The following is a 25,415-nucleotide window of genomic DNA, read 5'->3' on the forward strand; positions in this document are numbered from 1 at the left end:
GTTCATGAGTAAACCTATTTTTTCCTAGATTGTCATGGACAAAATAGGAGTACAAACAGGTAGTGGTAAAGAGTAGGTTAGTATGGTAGGCAGAATAACTTCCCCAGAATTGGGGAATACTTTAATTCACATGACAAAGGAGATTTTGCTGGTGTGATTAGGAATTTTTTAAATGGGGAAAACAGTTATAAATTACTACATGGGCTCAGTGTAATCTGGCAGAGATGAGATGATCACAGAGGGAGAGGAGAGAGTACCACAGAGGTCAGAATGTGCAGCCAGCTTCTAGAAGATGGAAAAGACAGGACAAAGAGCTTGCAGAAGGAAGCCAGCCAGCCAATCCCTTTTAGACTTTTGACCTCCAGTACTGTAAATGAATCAACCTGAAGTTTGTGGTAATTTGTTACAATAAACTAGTATAATTGTGTATTATGAAACAAACAGTAAAAGGTCTTACTGTCCACAGACAATAAGACTAAATGAGGTCCATTCAGATGAAGAGAAATTCCTTTAAGAAACTGGCGTTTCTCCTGCATTCAGTTTCCCTTTCTTGACAACTACCCTGAGCAGCTGAACTGGCAGGAGGAAGAAAATGACAAGGGCAGCTGTATCCCTGCTAGGAAAGCCCTGAGTTACCCACCTGCCCCTGAGCAGGCATTAGCTTGCTTGGCTGTGAGCTGCTTCTGCAGCTGCTTTTTTTTTTTTCTTGTCAGTCATGGAGCTTGAACTCTGGGCCTGGGCACTGTCCCTGAGCTCTTCAGCTCAAAGCAAGCACTCTACCACTTGAGCCACAGCACCACTTCTGGTTTTCTGGTGGTTAATGGGAGATAAGAGTCTCACAGACTTTCTTCCCCGGGTTGGCTTTAAACCATGATCCTCAGATCTCAGCCTCCTGAATAGCTAGGATTGCAGACATGAGCCACTGGCATCCAGCTAGCAGCCACTTTTCTCAAATGGTTTTGCAAAGAGATTTTTACCTGCCACCTATTCATTTCAACAATCATTCATTATGGGCCTGATGTTGGCATAGTGTAAAGCCAGCTATTCCCCCCACACACACACAAAAAAAGTAGGAATAAAATATCTTTCTACTAAGGAGTTTGTAAGCCACATTTGGGCTAAGTGAACAATAACATATATCCTGAAGAGTTTGAGAATAGGAGCAATAAAAGCAAAAATGCAATTGAGTTGTGTAGCAATTTGTAATAGTTTAGCATTCACAAAGGGATTTTTAATTAAAATTTTTATTAGGAAAGCAATTCATGTTCATTGGAGAATTTTGGCTAATATAAGAGATTCTAAATCTTTTTTTAGAAGTAGTTGTCACAAAAGACTACTGTATTAGCTTTTGGAAAATGCTTTTTTAGTATTTTTTTCTAAACATATGGGTGAGGGCACACGATATATACATATCACTGTGCCTTTTTCATTTTTTTACTTATTTACATATTTTGTACCTGTCTGGGGCTTGAACTGAGAGTCTAGGCACTGTCCCTAACCTATTTTGTAAAGGCTATTACTCTACCACTTGAGCCACATCTCTACTTCCTACTTTTTAGCAGTTAATTGGAGATGAGTCTCATGGACTTTTCCTGGACTGGCTTTGAACCACAATCCTCAGAGCTCAGCCTCCTTAATTGCTAGGATTACAGACATAATCCTAGACACCATTTTTTATTCTCACAAATCTTGTACAAGAGGAACATATCCTCCTCATTTTACAGGTGAAAAAAAATGAGGCTCAGAGAGATGGGTTGTCCATACTTCACCTCTATGACATATTCAGCTAGACTTCAACTTAGAAATATGGAATATTGAAGTCAGGTTTTTTTAACTAAACTGTTTTACATGTCATGTTATCCAAATTATACAAATCTAAGTTTCATGAAAGTGAAGAATAAATCAATGCAGATTACAATGAACTGTACAGCCTACCAAATCATGGCATAGAAAAAAATTTGTGTTAATGTATGTAGTCCATATACAATATAGAATTCAAATGCAAATGTTGCTACATTCTAAGAAAACCTATTTTAATTTACACTTCTCACCATACAGAAACACACATAGCTTAAAAGAAAACCATGTAAGTTGAAAGTTTCAAAAATACATAATATTATTATTCCTTGTTTCTATATACATTCTAAAATTCTCACTATCTTACCGTTGCTCAATCTATACCTTCATTTCCAATCTAAAATTGGCCAAACCCAAATGCTTTTGAGATCCAACTCAAATATCATTTCCTCCTCAAAACCTTTTCTAATGTTCCTAGTATTGAATATTAAGCACAGATTGAATTGCAAAGGGATAATAAGTGCTATTTTCCTTCCTTGGTTTTTCATCTAAATTAGAATGGTATTTTACTTCTACTTTTCTCACTTTTCATTCATTCACTCATTCATTTATCCACTCATCTATGCAACAGAATTTTGCAGAAACTACAAACTGTGCTAAGTTGGTACTTTGTGCTGGGTATAATAATGGGTAAAAGAGATAGTCCCTACCTTTACATGACACATGTACATCTCATTTGAAATGCAGACGCTCATCAAATAAATCTCCTTGAAGCACATTTGTTAAGAAAATGTTAAGACAGCCTTCAAATAAAGTGATAGAAGACATGCGATGAAAGAATGAATAGGTGTTAGTTGGATACAGAGCTTTCTAACCTTAGAGAAAAGTACAAAGGACCTCTTTTGTGTGATAGCACCAAAGGCTGTGGTACCTGATGAAGTTATAGAGATGGGACCAAGCAGGGCCATGAGAAGCCTATAGATGTTGGCAAGCAACCTCCATCTCTTAATTATGTACTCTGTGAGAACCAAGGGAATCTTACAAATTTTGTAGTCTGCATTATATTTTAATAGAGTGCTCCCCAATGACAAAAAAACAATAAGTATAGAAGGAGTGAGTGGATGGTTTGTGGGCCACCTTCTATCTCTGGCTCTCCCAGAACACTGTCATGAAGTGGCAGGAAAGACCTGGGACTCTTCCTTTTTGCTAACACTTCAGAAGAGAAACTGAAACAGGAGAAATGTCTTCTAACTGAACCACATTTAAATTACTCATGCTGGTAGAGTTGAAAGGACATATTAGGCATACAATAGACATTATATTTCCAAAATAGTAATTTCCTTTCAAGCCCTTCCCCCCCCACTATGTTTTCCATTTGTTTCTCTGAATCTGTCACGTACATGAACAGTGCTCATGTTTCCAGAGCCAAAGTGAAAACAGAAAAAGGCTGGGGTCTTACTAGAATCAACTATGAGCAATTGGTATTCCATTGTTCTTTAATTGGTTTTTATGGCAATATATATTTGTGGCAGCCTGTACATTTTGTAACCTATTTATCAACCTGCTAATCAATATTTCACGGATTCACTGTGCCACTCTTCATCCTTCTAGTTTATTTGATGCACTTCCAAACTTGTGTGCCTTTTTATGTATATTAATTATCATTCTATGTGTACTTGTTTCCTTCACCAAAGAACTTTTATTTATTTTTCCTTCTGTGTTTATACCTTCTGTAATTGTATGTTCTTAATGGCATACATGTCCGGTAATGCTTGGTGAAGGTTGAAGATGTAGCTCAGTGGTAGAACATTCACTTAGCAGGCACAGGCTAAGGGTTCAATACCCAGCCTTTACTTTTTTTAAAAAAAAATCACATTTTTACTTCTAGGCTAAGATCAAGAACAGTAACAAATGTGTAATTAAAACATTTTTCCTTTTCCTGTCAGTCGCAAGAAGCATAGGTTGAAAGACAATGCGAATGTCCAGAGGTCAACTAATTTCCTGCAGAGCTGACATATTTTTCTAAAGATTCAGACATACTGTGAGACTAAGACCAAATCCTGAGTCTTCATTTCTGAGGCCAGAATGAAACATACATAATTCATAGTGTATATACATAATTCATGTGCCAAATTTGCATGAAGCACAAAGTCTGTAGAGTCCCCTTTAGGAAATGCTACCCTGGTATTGACATGACTTCCTTCTTAGAAATCTTCATTTCCTTAGAGAGCCCAGTAGGCAGATGGAAACTTTCCCAAGTGTTGAATTTCTTGCTATCTCCACACTGATTCATCCCATATGCCTCTTTTTTATTTCATTTCATTTTTATTATTATCTATGTAGTTGTACAAAAGAATTATGATCCCATATGTTACATTATGAAGACAATGCTCATTGGTCACTGTTACCTCTTCTTTCATTCTCCCCATTTTCTCCCTCTCATCCCTACCCTCAAGTTATATAGTTCATTTTTTACATAATCTGCATTAAATATTATGACTATATTTGCTTACCCTTTCTTTCTCCATTCCTTTACCCCCTCGTACCACCCCCAAGGCATATTTTTTATTTTAATTTTTTAAATTTGTTTTATTTATACCTTGTCTTTTTATTTGTGTGCTTGTTTGTTATCCATGTCTCCTAAGGATAGACAAGAACAGCAAGCATCATGAGTGATTTGTCCCTCCAGTTTCTGGTGTATGCCTAATTCAAAAGCATTCTTGAATTATTAATTGATTGAATAAAAATTTTACCTGAAATGATTAACTAGCATTCCTCGGTAGTCAGCAACTCTGCTGAAAGGAGCAGGAGGGCTCTCAAAGAACATAGCAGAATCATGTAAAGCCATGTATAGAAAGAAACAGAGACAACTGCCAAGAAATTCATAGCAACACTAGTTTCTCATCTCTGCTTCTTTCCTTGTTTTCATTTATACTTAGACTAAATTCCCATGATTACATCATTTTTCTCATTCTAAATGCCACTAAAACCCACTAAATTTTGACTCAGACTTTGGGTCCTGCATGCCCTAGGACATGAATTGGATAACATTCACTCCTCTTTTTGATTCAAACACCACAAGTGAAAAATCCTTAGCAAAGAAGAGCAACTTTTTGAATTGTAATCAATAGTAGTCAAGATGAGAAGTCAAGTCAACTATGATGGATTCTTCTAAATGTGTCAGAGAAAATGATACTAACCTACATTCTGTATCATCTCCCAGGAACCATTCCTCATATCACCAACAGATCTGGGGGCTCCTTATTTGAAGCTTCCATGGTAGAATTACCAAGACAATGGATGCGATCTTCTTCTACTCATTCTATTTTTTTTCCTTAGGCAATTGGTTTTAGGTCTTCCTGTGGATTCTAGTTTATTGTATAATGTCAACCATTCATGTGCATCTCATAGTCAAGTGAAATTGCTAACTTTTTAAAGAACGCTAATAAGTGCCTCTAGAAATAGCTTTCGATTCCACTCAAATCCTTTTGACTCCAGTTTTATATCAAGTTACCAAACAAAAAAAAATGACTAACTTCAGTTTCTTTGGACTGCTCTAGTAGTCACTCTAGTGAAAGCGTGCCCATCACACATGCCCTTATCTCTGAAGTCTATATGGATAATATAATAAATTCACTCAAACATTGTGACTAGCCTACCACTGTGAGATGATGGTCTTCCAATCTCCTTCTCTGCTTACTAAAATAAGCACTTTAATTATTGAAGCTACAAGAATACACCATAATTCCTTAGAAAATAGCCCAGGCTACTAAACAGCTGACATACATGTTTGATTTATACCATCTGTTCCTAGCAGGCACAGTTAAACACAGTCCTATATTTCTAACACATCATGGGCTAAATAATTGCACATCCATTTTCCTCACTTTGCTAAGAGGAGAAAAATAGAAATGAAATAGAAAGAATAAGAGCATGTATACCAAATTTTAAATGTCTTAGCTCTTTCTAAAGAGCTACACTCTATTATATGGCAGATTTACTGCATATGATTTTGAGTAGCTCTCAAATTATATGAAATGGTTTTGCTATTTATTCTGTACATTGCTTTTATGTTTACTAGAAAGAAGAAAAAGAAAATAAAACAATACAGTATTTTTCTCTTCAAGTACTCCCAATTATGTACTTCTGTGTTAGTTTTTCTTTAGAGAACACAGTAAGTTCTCTTATTTCCTTGTTTCCAAGTAGGTTCATTTAAAAAATTGGTTCCATACCAGCCACATAACAGATGCATTACTTAGTGTGTTTTTCTTAATGTTTCAAAAGACTTTCTTAGAACACGAATGTACTTTTAGATTTACCTTTTCTTTCAAAGTAATCTTCTTCTGTAACACTGGAGGTGAAGGTCTAACCAAAAAAATCTTGGTAAGTTCAGTTTGTTTCCATTGGCACAAAGGGAGAAAATGTTTCATTGATATGGTCCTGGAGAAACAAAGGAGCTTTATTCTGTGCAATTATTCTGTGCTTTATTCTGTGCACAGCCTTGAGTGTAAAATAAGGAGGAATCAGAACTCAAGAAAAATAAAGGCTTGTCCCCATGAGGCTGTTTTTCTCCCTGCTGCTCTACTCACTCCATTCTTTCGCAGTTCAGGAGTCAAGGGAAGGAATTGTCTTCTCCATGTTTATGCAGATGAGTCAGGCTTATTCTTGGACTCAGGTTGAGGACACAAGTTGAAAGAAAAATTGTAACCTCCTAAAGATGTTATGTTTTGTTTTTTTAGAAGAAATCAATTTACCTCTAAGACTCAGTTCTGGATGATGAATGCTTTCAGCTCTTATTTCCTTGATAGTTACTCTCTTTGACCTGTTACATCCTAACACTTCTGTTTTAAATAGTTCCTTTCTCCTATGACCAAAGGATTTAACGTTTACTTTTTAGACCTATATTGCTTAGAGTAGATTTTATCTGACTTAATCTACTACTTTTACATATCTCTGACCAAAAACAAATATATGAAAGAACAACCTAAAAGAGGAAAGATGTGTTTAGGCTCATGGTTTCAGAACATTCAGCCAAGGTTACTTGGCCCAGGTGTATGTTGACAGACCATCATAGGAGTGAAAGTTAGTGAAGGAGGAGCTGTTCACCTCATGTGGGACAGGAAGTAGAGAGAGCAAGGCAGGGACAAGACACCAATGACCTATTTCCTCCAATTAGGCACCACCTCCTGAAGTTTCCAGAACCTCCCAAAATAGTGCCACTAGCTTGACGCCAAGTATTCAACATATTAGCCCAGAAGGGACACTGCCTGCTCAAATTTCAACACTTAACATTTTAATACACTTGTATTTCTCACCATTTGTAATACAATTACCCCTGAAATGGAAATCAGGAAATCCTGGCCTTTTCCTTCTTTTGCTAAGAAGTTGCAGGTACTCCACCTCTCTGAGTCTGCAAATGTAAAAGACAAGTTTGTTACTAATTTTTTTGAAGTTCTCTTAACATTACAAAATTCACTACCCTTTTCAGACTTTAAAAAGTAAGGACCTACAATATTGCCTTAAATTATTCCTGCTGTGTGTGGTTTGTTTTTGTTTTGTTTTTGAGAAGATACAACATCTTTATCACATAGCTCATCTTCTTTGCAGTGCTCAGATAAATCATGTCTCAGGACACCTTCACTGAAGAAGAGAGTTTCCGATGCCAACCTGGAAGGGAAAAAGGACTCTGGAATGTTGAAGTATATCAGGCTTCAGGTATGGCACTTAGATCAGAAACCTTCCTCAAGCACTGACAGAGAAGAGGCTGCAGACAGCCTATCTGCTTGTGTTTGATACACATCAGACAAATGGGTAGTGTTGCCAAAAGATTCCATTGACTGGCTAGCTAGAGTGCTACCTAGTATGCAAGGGGGAAAAAATCATTTTGTTGGGTAGGCAGCAGCTGCAGACAAGGCCTGGGGAGATGGGCTATAGTCACACCTGTCCTTACCCCAACTCCTGTGAAGCTAATTTTCCAGGGTGATGATAATACTCATAGGTCTTGGGATGAGTCTGGATTTTAATCCCAAATCTGCTGCTCTGGGACATGGGAACGTTATTTAATTTCTCTCAGTCTTAGTCTCCTCAACTATAAAACAGGAAATTTTATAATGCAGCCTTATCTCAATGGATTATTACAAGAATTAAATTTAAAAAGCACATTTACCTACTTACCAAGTGCATGACACATCATATAGTTGCTGTAGCCTAAGCTCTGAATCATAGTATCTTCACCCCAGAAAAAGAAAAACTCATGTTCTTCTTGAATGTATTTTAAATGATGACTTACCTGGTGTGGGGGGTGTGTGTATGTTTGTGTGTGTGTGTGTGTGTGTGTGTGTGTGTGCTGATACCTGTGCTTGAACTCAGGGCCCAGGCACTTTCCCTGAGCTCTTCAGTTCAAGGCTAGTGCTCTACCACTGTGTGTGTGTGTGTGCTGATACCTGTGCTTGAACTCAGGGCCCAGGCACTTTCCCTGAGCTCTTCAGTTCAAGGCTAGTGCTCTACCACTTTGAGCCACAGCTTCACTTCCAGGTTTTCTGGTGATTAATTGGACATAAGAGTCTCAAGGACTTTCCTGCCCAAGCTGACTTTGAGCTGCAATCCTTAGATCCTAACCTCCTGAATAGATGGGATTATAGGTATGAGCCATAGCAGCTAGCTTTCTTGAGCTTTTTGCTCAAGGCTAGTGCCACGCCATTTGGATGACACCTCTAGTTTTGGCTTTTTGGTGGCTAATTGGAAATATGTGTTTCGTGGACATTCTTGCTTGGGCTGGCTTTGAGCCATGGTCCTCTGATCTCAGTCTCCTAAGGAGTTAGAATTATAGGTGTGAGCCACTGTTGCCCAGCAATGACTTATCTTGAAACTATATTTATCACCTTATTTGCCTGAAGAAATGGAATAGAAAGGATTTTGTAGATGGATCTAGAATCATAACCATCATATATAATGTTGTTTTAAAGAGAAATGTCATCAAACTTCACAGTGACTTAGAAAACTAACCTTCTAAATGGATTCCTTTGTAAGTTAGAGGTTGATTATAATTTTCAAGGGAAATATAACAATAGGTTGGGAAAAATAAGTCTTTTAAAAGTCCACCAGATTTCAATGAAAATTTTTTTTATTTGGGGTCTGGTCGTGGGGCCTGAATTCTGGGCCTGGGCGCTGTCCCTCAGCTCTTCAGCTCAAGGCTAGCACTCTACCACTTGAGCCACAGCACCACTTATAGCTTTTTTCTTTTTGCTTATGTGGTGCTGAGGAATCGAACCCAGAGCCTCATGCATGCAAGGCAAATGCTCTACCACTGAGCCACCTTCCCAGCCCTTCAATGAAAATTTATGTTTCCTGACATCTTTCTTTCCTTGTAGAGTGGTATTTATTCTAGTTTATCCCTTTAGTGGTTTAAAGTTAGGGTTTTTTTTCTGTTGAGTATTTGTCTGAAGCTTGAACTCCTGGCCTCACTCTCTCCCTTGGCTTTTTTGCTCACAGCTCAGGCTCTAACCACTTGAGAAACACCTCTACTTCTGGCTCTGCTATATTTAAGAAGAGATAAGAGTTTGTAGTATTTGTTAGAGATGGCTTCTAACCAGGATCCTTAGATCTGTCTCCTGAGTAGCCAGAATTACAGGACTGTGACACCAGTACCCAGCTTCCAATCTGTTTTTGTGATTGAAAACATTATGAGATCAATTCTTTCATTTTCTGATTTGTTTCAACTAAGAACACATAAAGCTTACATTTGTGTCAACTAAATATACTCCCATTTTACAAAGTATGCTTAGGCCATTTAAAGACACCTGAGAGGGGAGACATGACTCTTAAGTTCCAAGAAGCAATCAGCATCTTAAAGATTTTAAAACATGGTTTTTATCTTTTGCCAGGTGATGAGCTTGTCACCGGCTCCCTTGTCTCTGCTCATCAAGGCAGCACCGATTCTGACAGAGGAGATGTATGGAGACATCCAGCCAGCTGCCTGGGAGCTCCTTCTCAGCATGGATGAGCACATGGCTGGGGCAGCAGGTGAGGAAAGACCACCAGGTTCCACTGCTATTACTGACCCCAGTATTGAAGTAAGAGAGAGCTGCATTTGTTTTTATCTATGATCCTGGTCATGTTGGTGGCCATCACTAGAATTCTAGCTGGAGGTGCGCACTCTAGGAAAGTAGAGCCAGGTTTTGGAGTGCTTCTTCCCATGTAGTAGGTGTTTGCAGTAGATCTCTCTGACCAGGAGGTAGGTCAATCAGCTTCCCACTGCTATAACAAAAACCTATAAAGAGACATGATTTACTTTGCTTTGGAGATTCTATTCCATTATCTAGAAGACCCAGCCGTTAGCTTCTTTGGGTGGGGGGTGGGTATCAGATAGCAGTAGTGGGCAACACATGGCAAAGCAGAACTGCTCCCTCCTGACTAAAAGCAAATTTTAAGAAGTGGGAAGAGAAAATAGGAAAACTAGGAAGAGATGGTGTCTCTTAGACCCAACCAAAGAAATGTTGTCAGACAATAATTCCTAGAGGTTTTAATGCCCACCCCCACCCCAACCCCCGCCATGAGTAGGGACCTGGCCCTTTAAGAGAAATCTCAGATCCAATCTTTTTAGCAGGATGGTAGCAAATTAGAATAACTACCCCACCATCCATATTTTACTCTACTTCACAAATGATAACGTCCATTTTGTCTGACTGCTATTTACTTTTGTTAACTTTATTAAACCTCATATGAGTAATTGCCATACAATATCAAAACAAATTTATTGAAATTTAAGTGATTTGCCCAAGAAACATTGCTAGAAAGTGGTAGATGTAAACTATGGGGTCTTTATTTTTGTTCCTTTTATATTGATTACTTTTCTGTCATTATTTGAACACATGTGACAAAAATTCAAATAGTGCAAGCATATACAAAGTTAAATTTTTACCCTGTTTTCTGAGACTGCCCATTCCCTTCCTTAGAGGCACAAGTTTTAAGTTTCTCAGAGATCCTTTTGGAGTGCACTATGGCTTATATATTCATCTAAGTATGTAGGCTTATATTAAAGCTTTTCATTGCAACACAAATGGGACATATAGTAAAAGCTTTGCACTTTTTTGCTGATATATAAGTGGCCGTATTTACATCCGTTTATAGTTTCTTCTCACTCTTCTTAATGGCTACAAAATATTCCATTGAATAGGTGAACATATCATATTTTTCTTAATCAGGGTGTTTAAATGCAACTTTAGGTTGATTTCAGCCTTTTATTCTTTTACTGCATTAGTGCAACAAATATCTTTCTAAGATATCTTTGTGGTTTTTTAAGGCCATGTTTTTCTTTCTCTATGCTTCTCTGAGAAAACTGAAGAAGTTGAGGGATAGACACATTTACACAGTCATGGAAACTTCCATGGGAGAGAAAACTCTAATAAACAGGTTGATGGAGCTTTAAAAACTGGCAGAAGTCAACTTAATAGAGAAATGAGTGCGGGAAAACCCACATGGATGTGGAAATATTCAGGGCTTGTTTTGAAAGGCTGAGGACATTGACTTGCCAACTCGGGTCATTTTAGAGAGGAACCAGCTGTGTATCATCTGAGTACACAACCAGAACAGCAGGCTAAGGGGTGTGGACTGTCTGCAATTACTGTGGAGAATTAGTTTAGGCTCCGAGCTGAGGAGTACTGCTGTAAACAGACTATAATTTATCGTCACACCTACTGTGGCAGCAGTGAATGGAAGAGTTTGTGCTTTTGGAAGTAGTGACTGTTATGGTGGCCCAAACCTGTAGTACCAACAGTTGAGAAGACTAGGCGGAAGTACCTCAAGGTTGGGGCAAACTTGGGCTACAAAGTGAATTCAAGGCCATTTGGAAATACCTAGAGAGACCATGTTTCAAAAAAAATCTAAGGGCTGGGCACCAGTGGCTCTCACCTGTAATCCTAGCTACTCAGGAGGCTGAGTGAGATCTGAAGATCACAGTTCAAAGCCAGCCTGGGCAGGAAAAGTCTGTGAGACTCTTATCTCCAATAAACCACTCAAAAACCACTCAAGTGGTAGACCCGCTAGACTTGAACTGAAGAGCTGAGGGACAATGCCCAGGCCCAGAGTTCAAGCCCCATGACCAACAACAACAACAAAAACCTAAGGATGCAGTTTGAGTTCACATGGTATTGACTAGCATTAATACCAGAAAATAAAAGGTAGTTGTATTTTTGGGATGAGTAAGAGTTGGTAACATGTAATTTTGATATAATACCAACGCTAAAGAGAAAGGCCACAGCCAGAAGTCGGTTTGGATAATGTATCAATGTGAAAGGTAAAAATAATTGGATGCATGCTATCTGAAGGAGAATTAGTAGGAAGAAAGAAAAGATAATTATTATTACAATTACCATTGCCCTCCACTTAAAAGGCTAGAAAACATACCAGGAAGCCAAGTAAAGCCCCCACACTCACCAAAAGTGGACATTTTTATCATCACTAGCCATGAGAATCAAGGGGAGTAATTCTCCAAGAACATTGTTATGGAAGGTTTCAAAGGAAACAAGTAGTATAAAAATACCATTGTATCTGCTGATTACTGAGTATTCCAAGTGTGCCTATAAAGAGATTAGTTTGGAGCTCTTCTTTTAAAAGTAGACATGGCATTTTAAAAATTGAAATGGATAAAATGAAAAAATTAGAAAGTGGAGATTTAAATGGTTAGTAGGCTAAAGGAAAGAGTTGTCAAAAGCTAATGATTAGTATAACTTACATGTTATAGAATGATATCATTCATGCTATTTAATGAATAAACTCTTTAGTAGATGAGCAAACTTTAGCCAGTTCAGGGTACTTATCAAAATTTACTCAACTTAGACTAGAGAGACAGAAAATTCAGACTTAGATCTCTTCCTCTTCTACCTCTCCTCTTCCACCTTTCCTCCTCCTCTTCCTCCTCCTTTTCTTTCTCTCCTCCTCCTCCCCTTCCTCCTCTTGCTCCTCCACTTCCTCCTCTTCTTCCTCTTTATCCTCCTATACCTCTTCCTCTTCCTTTTCCTCCTCTTCTTCCTCTTACTCCTCCTTCTCTTCCCTTACACCTCCTCCTCCATCTTCTCCTGGCACCCAGCTTCAGACTCAAATCTTCTGGTTGCACATTATAAATGTCCCTTCCACTACAAGACATTGCCTCTAGAAAGTCAAACGAACTTCACAAAGTATTGTTCCATATAGTATTTTAATTTATTCTAACAAATTTTGAGTCAGGTATCATCATCATCATCATCATCATCATCATATCACCACCATTATCAGCATTTCACTACTAGGAAATGAAAGCCAATAGGAGTTAAGAGGCTTGCCCAATATTTCAGATCAGAGAAGTGAGTTAGGACTCAACCCATTCTTCTAGAACAATGGCCTGTGCCATCTCTGGAGAAGAGAACGAGAGAGACTATGGATGATGTTGTTAGCAGTACCACTCATCTTTCAATGCTGTATAGTCTCATTATTCAGTAGCTTTGGTATTTTTCTTATTGATGTCTGGCTTTTCCAAAAATTAAAAAAGTAGTATTATGGTCTACTAAATCTCTCTTGGCTTCTCAATCTCTCCTATTGCTGGAAAAGTATAGAAGTTTCTAAATAGAATCTACAACATGGGATTTGGTTTTTAACATAACGAATGTTAAGAACAGGTTTATCTACCATCTTTGGGTCACTCTGGGAAGACTAGCCCTTCCCTACATTAAAAAAAAAAAGATTTCACAATGTGATTTTTTTTTCGCTATTTGTTTTCAAAACTGGCATTTGCTTTTCACAGTGAGCCGAAGGAGGCTTTGCTTAGAGCATAACTACTGAACCGTCATGGTATTGTTTCTTTTGCACTAGCTCTTGGATGCCTATCGGTAGAATGACCATGATGGGTTTCCAGTGCCTAAAACAATGTCGGCTCTGGTCAGCACGAGGTGCCTGGCTAATCCTAGCTAACAGCCATTCAAGAGTCATTTTTAGGAGGTAGAAAAAGTTCCCACTTCCCTCAATCCCAGAAATCAACCAAAACCGTCACACGTGAAGCTAATGAGTTACCATCTGTCTGTAGCTGCCATGTTCCTGCTGTGTGCTGTGAAGGTCCCCGAGGCTGTGTCAGATATGCTGATGTCCGAGTTCCACCACCCAGAGACCGTGCAGAGACTGAATGCAGTCCTCAAGTTCCACACGCTCTGGAGGTTCCGTTACCAGGTCTGGCCCCGCATGGAAGAGGGAGCACAGCAGATTTTCAAGGTAAGGAATGGGAGGTTACATAAAAACCCCACTTTGGGTTAGACTAGACATGAACCCAAGGCTTGTTAAACCTCAGAGCCGCTGTGTATAGCCAAAGAAATTTCCTTTTCTCTCTAATAATATAAGGAAATATTCACATATATTATGTGAATGAATTCTGTTCATTAAATACAAACAAAAAGCAAAAAACAGTCAGGCACTAGTGACTCATGCTTGTAATCCTAGCTATTCATGAGGTTGAGATCTGAGGACCACATTTCAAAGTCAGCTCAAACATAAAAGTCTCTTTATCTCTGATTAACCAGCAAAAAGCTAGAATTAGTGGCATGGCTTGAATGGTAAAGTGCCTGTCTTGAATGGAAAAAAAGCCAATGGAGTGCCCAAGACCCTGAGTGAAGCCCCAGAGCTACACACGCTCATACACACACACACACACACACACACACACACACACACACACAGACTGAGAGATTGCAGAATGTAGACTAAGATCATCAGTTTCTGTACTCCTTAAAAATCTTACTACCATCTCCAGAGGTAAAAGCACATGACAGTTTGGTTTATAAGCCTCTCTACATATGTGTGTGTGGACACATACCGTGTTGTGGAGGACTGAGTGATTAACACAATCAAAGAATACTTGGTTAAAACCCTTCATTTTCCCAGATATTTAATTGAGGCCCAGAGAGTCTTACCCGTGCCTCAGAACCTTGGGAAAATCGTGGGAAACAGCCCTTTCCTTTAGTACTGCTTATGCTGAGAGGAGGCACTTCCTTAACACTGACGAGGGCAGCTTGTGTCACAAGTATACTTACGATTCATCCTCGTTTATATTCCATTGGACTCACTTCATTCTTCTGATATCAACTCACAGATCCCACCTCCCAGTATCAACTTCACCCTGCCCTCTCCAGTGCTTGGCATGCCATCTGTCCCCATGTTCGACCCTCCGTGGGTCCCTCAGTGCAGCGGAAGTGTCCAGGACCCCATTAATGAAGACCAGTCTGTGAGTAGTGGACACTTTCTCTCCTTTCCTCCAGGTTGCATTGAGTAGATGTAGAAGAAAAGAACAACACAGGTGAGACAGTTGGTTCGTTCTTGTTGTAGGTGTGACATCACAACATCATAAACCAGCCTCGGTGGTCTTTATTCTTATGAATGGAAAGAACTAACCTCTCAGACTAAACATCTCTGCATACCTCCGAGCCACTTGTTCTTTGTTTTATAATCAGAGCCGCGGCCACCTTGTAGAGCTGTTAAAAGCACAAGGCATTGATTTCTTAGCAAAGAGAATACTTTTGCTGCTATTTATTGTAAAAACAAACATGTTCATTTAAATTATAGTATGTAAGCCCGGCACCAGTGGCTCACACCTGCAATCTTAGCTACTCAGGAGGTGAGATTTGAGGATCACTGTTTGAAACCAACTCAGACAGGAAAGGCCTTGTGAGACTCTTAACTCCAGTTAACCACCAAAAAAAAAAACAAACCCAAAAACTTGAAGTGAAGCTGTGGCTCCAGTGCTAGAACTCTAGCCTTGAGAAAAAGAAGCTCAAAGACAGTGTCCAAGCCCTGAGTTCAAGCCCCAGGATGAACATGAACACACACACACACACACACACACACACACACACACACACACACACAATTCTAGTATATAAATAAACTACCTGCAGGTGAATGTCATTGGCCCTGCAAGAGCAGGTGAAAAGAGGGTGTTAGCATCTTTTGTTTGGTGGTCATCAGTGCCATCATGACTGACATCGTTGTGAGAACACTTATGTGACATAAGCAACCAAGTTTAGAATATAGTTTATTTGCAAAAAAGGCCAAGAATATGTGCCTTTGGAACTGGAGATGTGGCTCAAGCAGCATAGCATCAGCCTTAAGTAAAAAAAAAAAAAAAAGCTACGTGGGAGTGAATTTACACCCAGCAATTTTTACTTGGTGTTTACAATAAACCAGCTAAGCCAGCTGGCTCTGAAAATTGATCACCAAGTAGCCTATCACGTGATTTTTAACTGCTGTTGTGCCATTCATTATAGTAAACATTTAGTAACCTCAAAAGTGGGGCTACTAAGAATCTGCTATAGAAAGAACAACCAAGACACTACTAGTTTCCATTGAATAGATTAGTTCCCACAAATTTTTAAATTTGTATTTAATCACTGGTATTTGTAGGAGAAAAATTCACTCTACAAAAATGAAATAAACCATCTAACTGATTAATGTAGGAGATAATTATCTTTTCTCCTCCTTTCCATGACTCTGAATTGTATGTTACTAACTTTATGTAATAAGTGTTCATTTAAAGCTAGTTCAAAGACATTTGGGCCTAAGTTTACTTGGTCTTAATGTTTAAAGAATCACCCAAAGTCCTGCAAAGGAAATGAGTTTTCAAGAATTACAGGTATTGTTGGAAAATTGTTTTGTTTAAATGCAAGGAATGACACCATAGAAACAACAGAAAAATAAACAATGAATTTCCCTGAAAAGAGAGATAGGTACCCTAACAACATGTCTGAAAGTATTTCATTGGGATTAGTCTTTTCTTTTTGAGGGGGGAGGTGTGAGGTGAAGGGTGGGGCTTGAACTCTGGGCCTGGGCACTGTCCCTCAGCTCTTCAACTCAAAGATCAACCACTTGAGGCACAGAGCCTCTTCTGGTTTTTTGGTGGTTTATTGGACATGAGAGTCTCACAGATTTTCCTGCCTGGGCTGGCTTCCAACCCCGATCCTCAGGTCTCAGCCTCCTGAGTAGCCTGAGCCACCGGCACCCAGCTAGATTACGCTGTCTGCCTATGACTTGACATGGAGATTTGCTTCTAAAGAACTTGCTTTCATGTCTCCATAGAAATCCTTCTCAGCCCGAGCGGTGTCTCGCTCCCATCAGAGGGCAGAACACATCTTAAAGAACTTGCAGCAGGAGGAAGAGAAGAAACGCCTTGGTCGAGAAGCCAGCCTCATCACCGCTATCCCCATCACCCAGGAGGCTTGCTATGAGCCCACCTGCTCACCCAACTCCGAGCCAGAAGAAGAAGGTGCATTCTACCCAGAGGACCTCCTGGGGCTGGGAGGGACAGTGGCACAGGAAGTGGACTTGCTTTGAACCCTCAGTGGTGATGTTATGTGACCAGGGGCTATGCTTCCTCCCCCGACCCCTCTGTCTCCCTCCCTCTCACATCTTGATGCTATAGAAAGGAGGACTAAGTCGCTGCTGCCTCAAGTTTAGAGTTAGTCTATTTCCCAAGGAGAATGGTAGCCTCCTTGAGCCTAGCTGATAATGGGCCCAAGCATTGATTGAAGTCAGGAAACAACAGAATGTGTATTAAGGAAAAGGCAACCCCTCTTCCATCATCAAAAGAAAAGTTAGAGCTCACAATGATTTTTAATCTTATTTTTATTGTGAAGATACTGTGCAGAGAACATTTCCTGTCGAGCATCGTTACCCCCTTCACGAATTATTTTTAACCTTCACAAGTGAAATACTTCATAGGTTGGGACCAGAAAGTGATTTTGTGCCAACCTAAATTCAGGGATTCTTTGCTCTAAATTTGTAGGAATTTGGGGGAGGAATTTTCTGTTACTGTAGATGACTTTTAGGTTTTGTTGTTTTCTTTTGATTGCTGGAGGTTCTTTTTTGGGGGGTGGGGGATGGAGGTATTTTTTTCCTTTCCTTTTCTTTTCCTAAGCTTTATGGTCTGTGAGCACCACGTACTTACGATGTAAGTGCTACTACCATGGCGATAATAGATTTATATTGTAAAACCAAAATTCACATTCCCCATTTTGTCTGCCAGTAGAAGAAGTCACCAATCTGGCCTCCCGCCGACTGTCTGTGAGCCCGTCCTGCACCTCCAGCACCTCCCACAGGAATTACTCCTTCCGCCGAGGCTCTGTCTGGTCAGTGCGCTCAGCGGTCAGCGCGGAAGGTACATCCTCGAGAGATGTTCTCTCTTCTTATTCTTGTTGTTTTGAGCTAGAATCTTGCTGTGTAGCTCAGACTGGTGCTGAACAATCCATCTTCCTAGGCCCCCCTACCCCCACTTTTGAATGCTGGGATTATAGGTGTGTGGTACAGTGCCTCATACTGATGTGTTCTTTATTTGATAGCTTCTGATTAATATCATTATCTCGCTTCATTACACTGTCTTCATTAAATTTGATGATTAGAAGTTTTAAATATTTTTATTTTATTTTATTTGTATTTATTTCAAATATTTTTATTTAATATGGGAATTGTTTCATTTAAATTGGTTTTATTTAATTACACTGCATCACTACAAGTAATCATATTCCTGAGACTTCAGAAGATATTATGATTGACAGTTAATATGTTTTTCACCATGGCTCCCCATAATAAAAACAGGAAGCTTTTTAAAAAATAATGTCCAGCCCACCCCCAAACCAAACTGGAATCTCCCTCCCAGGATGAGACCTGTGCATTAGTATTTTTTAAATCTCCTCTGATGATTCCAATGGGTGACCATAAGATAGTACTGTGGGCCAATTTAACAATCAACAGAAAACTAATGTTCTAAAAAGCTCATGCTGAGCCAGGTGCTGGTGGCTCACGCCTGTAATCCTAGCTACTCAAGATGCTGAAATCTGAGAATCATGGTTCGAAGCCAGTCTAGGTAGAAAAAACTGTGAGATCCTTATCTCCAATTAATTAACAGCAACAGCAAAAAGCCAGTACTGGAAGTATGGTATTGTGTCAGCCTTGAGCCAAGAAAAAAAAAAAAGAAAGAAAGAAAAGCAGGCTGGGAAGGTGGCTCAGTGGTAGAGCACTTGCCTTGCACGCATGAGGCCCTGGGTTCGATTCCCCAGCACCACATAAGCAAAAAGAAAAAAAGCCGGAAGTGGCGTTGTGGCTCAAGTGGTAGAGTGCTAGCCTTGAGCTGAAAAACTGAGGGACAGTGGCCAGGCCCAGAGTTCAGGCCCCACAACCGGACCCAAAGAAAAAAAAAGAAAAGCATGAAGCCATGAATTCAGGCCCCAGTACTGGCAAAAATTAATTACCTCATTAATTAAAGCTTATGGGCCACAATGCTTCATGGATTACAAATTTCATCCCTGATTTACAAAGTCAGCAAAAACACTGAGAACAGTGGAACACTTGGAAAAGTGACTGATACTGTGGAGATGAACCCAAGGCACATTTATATTTTTATAGGACTTTATTGATATACAATTCACACATTATAATATTTCTCCCTTGAGGCAGACAATGCAATCATTTTTGGCATACCCATAGAGTGTACAACATTCACCACTATAATGTTAAAATCTTTTCACTATCCCCCAAGAAACCTCATATCTATTAGTAGTCCTTACCCATCCAGCACTTTCCCCAGTCCCCGAAAAGAACTAATCTACTTTCTATTCTATGGATTTGCCTACTCTGCATATTTTATAGAAATTGGATCATACAATATGTGGCCTGGTGACTGGCCCCTTAGATATTTTCAAGGTTTATCTGTGTTGTAGCAATTATCTGTTTTTTATTTTGTCTTTATCGCCTGACAATTTCTGTTATATGGACATACATTATTTTGTTAATTCATCCGCTACTTGATATGTGAGTTGTTCCTACTTCTTTATGTTTTGACTATTGTGAATTATGCTGTTAAGGACAGACAGACTAGTATTTTTGTGAGGAAACTATCCAAGTGTCTTCCCTAGCTGCTCTACCATTCTTCATTCCTGTTAAAAAGTATGAGGATTCAAATTATTGCACTTCATTTTGACACTTGCATTATGAGCATTTGCTTTTGCTTTGGGCATCCTTGTGAGGATGAAATAGTGTCTCGTGATTTTCATTTGCTACTGATTATTTGTCAGATGACTTGATGTATCTTTTCATATGCTTATTGTCCATTTGAATATCTTCTTTGAAAAATACCCATAACTCTCTTGCTTAATCTAGATGCTGTAGCTTACATTTGTAATCTTAGCTATTTGAGAGGCTGAAATTAGGAGAGCAGTGGTCAAGGCCAAACTGGACAGAAGAGTTAATGAGACTCCTTCTCAATGAATAGCTAGACTTGGTGGCACAAGCCCTGGAAGCCTAACATAAGACAGATCACACCCAGGCAGGAAGCAACTCCCTAATCTCAAAATAACCAGCAAAAACTGGAGTTGGAGATCTGGCTCAGCAGAAAGAGCACAAGGCCTTGGTTTTTTGCTTAGTTTTATCTTGGATTACTTTTTACATATTAAATTGAAATATCACTTAATTTAAAGAAGATAATCAAATTACATAATTTGGAAAGCATGTATATCAACTTGAGAGCAAAAAGTATGTAAATGTCCTATAAAAAAATCAAGAGCCTCATTTGAAAATGAGCAACCTTGTGTTTTCATTATTGAGTTTTCATAATTATTCATGCATGTTTGATATAAATCATTTATCAAATGATTTAGCAATATTTTCTTTCAGTCTATGGTTTAATCTTCTTAATAGCAAGTTTGAAACATAGAAATTCTAATTAAGGCTTATGGGTATATTTTTTCATTTTACTTCTTATAACATATCTAAGAAACAGTCATCTAATCCTAGTTCACAAACAGTAACTCCTTTGGTTTTTTCTAATAATTTCATAACTTTAGTGCTTACATGCAAGTGTATGACCAATTTTGAGCTAATTTTTGTTATAATTAGGATTCAACTTCATTCTTTTGCATATAATACCTAGTTATCCTGTCACTATTTTTATTTTAAAAATACAGTATTCCACATTCAATTTTTTATACCTTTCTCAAAACTGATTGAAAATAAGTAGAGTAGTTTGGTTTTATTCTTTTGACTCTATTTAATTCATATAGAAATACCTTGCAGTCTTCATGACTGTACTTGCATAATTTTTAAATTGGGAAGTATGAATCTGGCAACTCTCATTTTCTTTTTCAAGATTATTTTGGCTATTCTTGGTTTCTTGGCATTTCTGTGTGAATTTTAGAATTAGCTTATTGCTTTCTTCCCTAACCCAAGAAAAATGGCAAATGGCCTTCCATTGCATTGTACCTGTAGATCAATATGAGAGATACCAAGGCCTCAAATCCATGAACATGGAATATCTTTCCCTCCACTCACGTGTCTACCTCAATAATGTGTGTCATTCTCAGTACATTTCACTCACTAAGTTTATTCCCAAAGATTTTATTCTTTTTGATGCTAGTGTGCAGAGAATTGTTCTCCTAGTCTCATTTTCAGATCTTTTTCATGGCTGATATATAGAAATACAATACTTTTGCATATTTGTTTTTTATACTGAAAACTTAATTGAAATAGCTTGTCAGCTTCTTCAATTTTCCTTAGAATTTTCTACATGTGAAAGCACATCATCCAAAAATAGAAATAATTCTATTTCTTTCCTGTTAATCCAGATGCCTTTTATTTTTATTGCCTAATGGCACCGGCTAATGATCCAGTACAAACAAAGTCAAGTAGAAATGGTATCTCCTTAATATTCTGGTCTTAGTCTTTATGATATCAGGAAAACATTCAAGTCTTTCATCATTTAGTATGATGTCTGTTGTCTTTTGTGAGGGAGGAGGTGATAGTGGGAATTGAACTCGGAGCCTCAAACTTGCAAGGCAAGCCCTCTACCAACAAAGAGTCTCCTACAGCTCCTTTTTGCCTGTGTTCTCATTTTATGCCAGCCTGAGCTGTGATACTTCTACTTGTTCTCTTCTATTGTTTTAGAAGTGTCTGTGAGTAACTGATTCTTTTTTAAACATTGACCAATGATTTTAAGTAGGCTTTCCTTTGAGGAACATTTTTGTGACTCCATCAATACTTTTGATTAATGTAAATCTACTCAGAATATTCAGGAGTATGTCAGAGATTTACATGCCTCCTATAGAAATCTTATTCTCCAGGTTTTTCTTCCTGAAATCTGAATATCAAAGTTATACCATTGTTCTTTAATGGCTTCAAAGAAGTTATACTTATTTTGTATTAATAACAAAAATGACTTTAATAAGACCTAAATATCTTTTCTGTATTCTTTGACTACTAAATATAAGCCTTTTATTCCACATATAATTGTTATGAATTTATTAACCATATTTAGCACTGAAGATCAGACCATTAATGAATGGACTGTCATTTTTAACCTGAGTTCACATTTATACCTATTTTCTGCTGCTTCAAATTGTGATAACCACCCCTCATGTTTCTGAATCACACACACTTACATGCAATGATGAAAGATGTTATATATCAACTTAGAATTTTAACTTCTCTGATTTCATTTTGCAAGGTGATCTATTTCTATTTCTCTAGAAAATGTGGATGCAGTATTTGAGAAGTGATTTGGCTTTATTTTTTGTACTAACATAGACTGGGCATTCTACAAATTTACCTTTTTAAAATTCTAGTATTTCCTATTGTTGCAAGGATTGTATTGATATTAGGCAGAATCTGAACTTAAAAATGTATTAGAGGGACTGGGAAGGTGGCTCAGTGGTAGAGTGCTTGCCTTGCATTCACGAGGCCCTGGGTTCGATTCCTCAGCACCACATAAGCAGAAAAAAGCCAGAAGTGTTGCTGTGGCTCAAGTGGTAGAGTGCTAGCCTTAAGCTGAATTGCTGAGGTACAACACCACAGGTCCAGAGTTCAGGCCCCACGACCGACAAAAAAAAAGTATTAGAGTCACATCACTAAGAAAAGCACTTTTTTTCTCTCTCTTCAGATGAGGAACACACCACTGAACACACACCAAACCACCACGTACCTCAGCCCCCACAAGCTGTGTTCCCAGCATGCATCTGTGCAGCAGTACTTCCCATTGTTCATTTAATGGAGGATGGTGAGGTGCGGGAAGATGGAGTCGCAGGTACCATTTTGACCCATTGAACTTTCACTTATGTTCTTAGACTATTCACCTGATGAGAAATTGTAGGTTGCTCTTAAACACAAAATCTGCTGATCACATGTTATATTATGCTATGTAAATATTATAATTACAGATTTGTAGCATGTCATACTAACTCTATCTCTTCCTCTATCTCCTTCTCTAACACCTTTATAACCAAAATAATGCATTTAAAGTATGCAATTGGGCTGGGCACCGGGGACTCATGACTATAGTCCAAGCTATTCAGGAAGCTGAGATCTAAGGATAGCAGTTCAAACCAGCCCAGGCAGAAAAGTCTGTGAGACTCGTATTTCTAGCTAATCACCCAATAATCCAGAAGTAAAGTTGTGGCTCAAGTAGCAGAGAGCTAGACTTAAACAAAAAAGCTAAGGGACAGTGCTCAAGCCTTGTATTTAAGCCCCAGTACTGCACAATAAATAAATTAATTAAATTTAAAATAAAATAAAATACCCAGTTGGGTCTGTGAATGTAATTAACAACCAGAAAACAGCACTTATTTGCACATCATTGATTTTAGCCACCTTATTAATTTTAGCTTTTAAGTTGATACCAACCAAAGTTATCTTTTCCTATTTGGTTATCTTTCCTGGTAAATGGCACTGCCATTTGAAACAACAATGAAGTCTTTTTTTTTCTTTTCTTTTCTTTTCTTTTATTTGTGAAGATACTGTACAGAGGGGTTACAATTACATGGGCAGGATAATGCGTACATTTCTTACCAAGCATTGCAGCCTCCTCCTTTTGTTTACCCTTCACATCCCTTCCCAGCCTCCCCCCTCCCCCCAATCCCAATCCTTCTCCTTCCCCCCTCTCCCCCGCCCACCGACGTTGTAAAGCTCGTTTTGGACATGACAACTTGTACTTCTCATTGTTGCAACAGGTCTACCTGTATCTTTAAACAATAGGTTTTTCACAACTCCTCCTCAAGTTATACTGACATCAAATATAGTGAAAGCAGGGATTATACTGTGGGGGAGGGACATACAAAGCAACAAAGAAATAATCTTATAAATGCATTAGAAACACATGCATGAAAGAAAAAAACATTAAAATACATATCTAAGGGTTCATTTTCCTGACATCACATTATCTGACCTTTTCCGCTTGAATCATAGATGTACTAGATAAACAATGAAGTCTTATCATTAAGTTACAAAAATGGAAAAGATCATTTTAAGTTAAAATTCCAAATAGTCAGGAGGCAAGGGAACTAACATGCCCACACTTTGCTAATGAGAATAGTATTTCATAATATGAATTTAAAAAAAACTGAAAAAGTATAAAACACTTTGACAGATAATTGGTTTCTAGCAATTTCCTAAGCAACAATGGAATCTGACTACAATAAAAATGTACTACTTCTACTTTTAGGGTGGTATCCACAACAAAAACAACTGCATATTCACAAAAATGATCCTTAGAAAACTACGCTAATACCTAAAGACAATCCTACGTTCTTTTTTATTTCCTTATCTTTACATGTAAAAATGTTCAGTAACAACAACAAAAGAATAAATTGTCACCTTTCAATAGAGAAAGTGTTCAGAGAACCCTTTTAAGGCAAAAGGGAGAAAGTAATTAAACTTTGTAATGGGCATGATATTTTATCTGATAGACTCATCTCCATTATGACAACTGATTGATTTCTTTTCTCTTCTAAAGTGAGTGCTGTGGCCCAGCAAGTTTTGTGGAATTGTCTAATTGAAGATCCATCAACAGTCCTTCGACATTTTCTGGAAAAACTGACCATCAGCAATAGACAAGTAAATTCCTCTTTTGTGTTATAGCTATGAGTGTATACTCTGTTAGAAGCAAGAGAAACACTTGTTAATGTTGTATGAGCAACACCAATGTCCTCCCACAAAGTAAAGTTCTTTCAATTTTTTTTATTTTTAAGTGTTCTTATCTTTAAGTAGTTTTACAACAGAATTGTCATTTTACAAAGCAATATATGAAAATATGCAATACATGTTGATCAAGATCTTTTTAAATAATGCTAATGACGAATAAAATTAAATTTTGCTGTTTTCTTTCAAATGTCTCCATTAATTGGTATCTCCATATATTTATAATACATTTCTACTGATAACTCTACCACCACAAGATTCTCAGAATTTGAAGCAAAGATGAAATTCAGCATAATGTTTTAGTACTGTGATCATTTATTGTTTACTTATCAGCCTGTAATACAGGTGAGATTATTAGAAAAGGCTAACACTCTTCATTAACCACAAAGCTAATAGACCCAGCCACCCGTAAGATACCTAATGAGAGCAGCTTTCTGAACAATGAAAACATATACCGGTGATTAAAAAGTATTTGTTCATTTCTTTGTTATAGTCAATATACTAGAAGATTAGGCTACTTTTCTGAAGCGTACAAGGCATTTCAGGTTATCTTTTACTAGCTTCACTTGAACTTGGTTTAAAACCTAGGAAACAGAATTATGAATTTCCCTAAATCAGATTTACTTCACAGTGTCTCAGCCTGGCATCTC

The 25,415-nt window shown here is 38.2% G+C and overlaps 1 protein-coding gene across 4 annotated transcripts in view; it reads left to right on the forward strand.

Annotated features, from left to right (window-relative positions):
- Unc80 (unc-80 homolog (C. elegans)) overlaps nucleotides 1–25,415 on the forward strand; it is a 183,303-nt gene that overhangs the window by 92,491 nt on the left and 65,397 nt on the right. For 2 of the 4 annotated variants that reach the window (XM_013010848.1, XM_013010840.1), the window contains exons 29-36: nucleotides 7,405–7,512; nucleotides 9,681–9,819; nucleotides 13,853–14,034; nucleotides 14,909–15,040; nucleotides 16,888–17,074; nucleotides 17,834–17,965; nucleotides 22,733–22,876; nucleotides 24,581–24,681. In XM_013010848.1, the coding sequence (XP_012866302.1) occupies nucleotides 7,405–7,512; nucleotides 9,681–9,819; nucleotides 13,853–14,034; nucleotides 14,909–15,040; nucleotides 16,888–17,074; nucleotides 17,834–17,965; nucleotides 22,733–22,876; nucleotides 24,581–24,681 (1,125 nt within the window). The remainder of the gene's footprint in view (nucleotides 1–7,404; nucleotides 7,513–9,680; nucleotides 9,820–13,852; nucleotides 14,035–14,908; nucleotides 15,041–16,887; nucleotides 17,075–17,833; nucleotides 17,966–22,732; nucleotides 22,877–24,580; nucleotides 24,682–25,415) is intronic. The other 2 variants (XM_013010826.1, XM_013010833.1) reach the window with 1 other exon arrangement.

Source organism: Dipodomys ordii, unplaced genomic scaffold (genome assembly GCF_000151885.1).
Source record: "Dipodomys ordii isolate 6190 unplaced genomic scaffold, Dord_2.0 Scaffold1, whole genome shotgun sequence".
Classification (NCBI taxonomy): Eukaryota; Metazoa; Chordata; class Mammalia; order Rodentia; family Heteromyidae; genus Dipodomys; species Dipodomys ordii.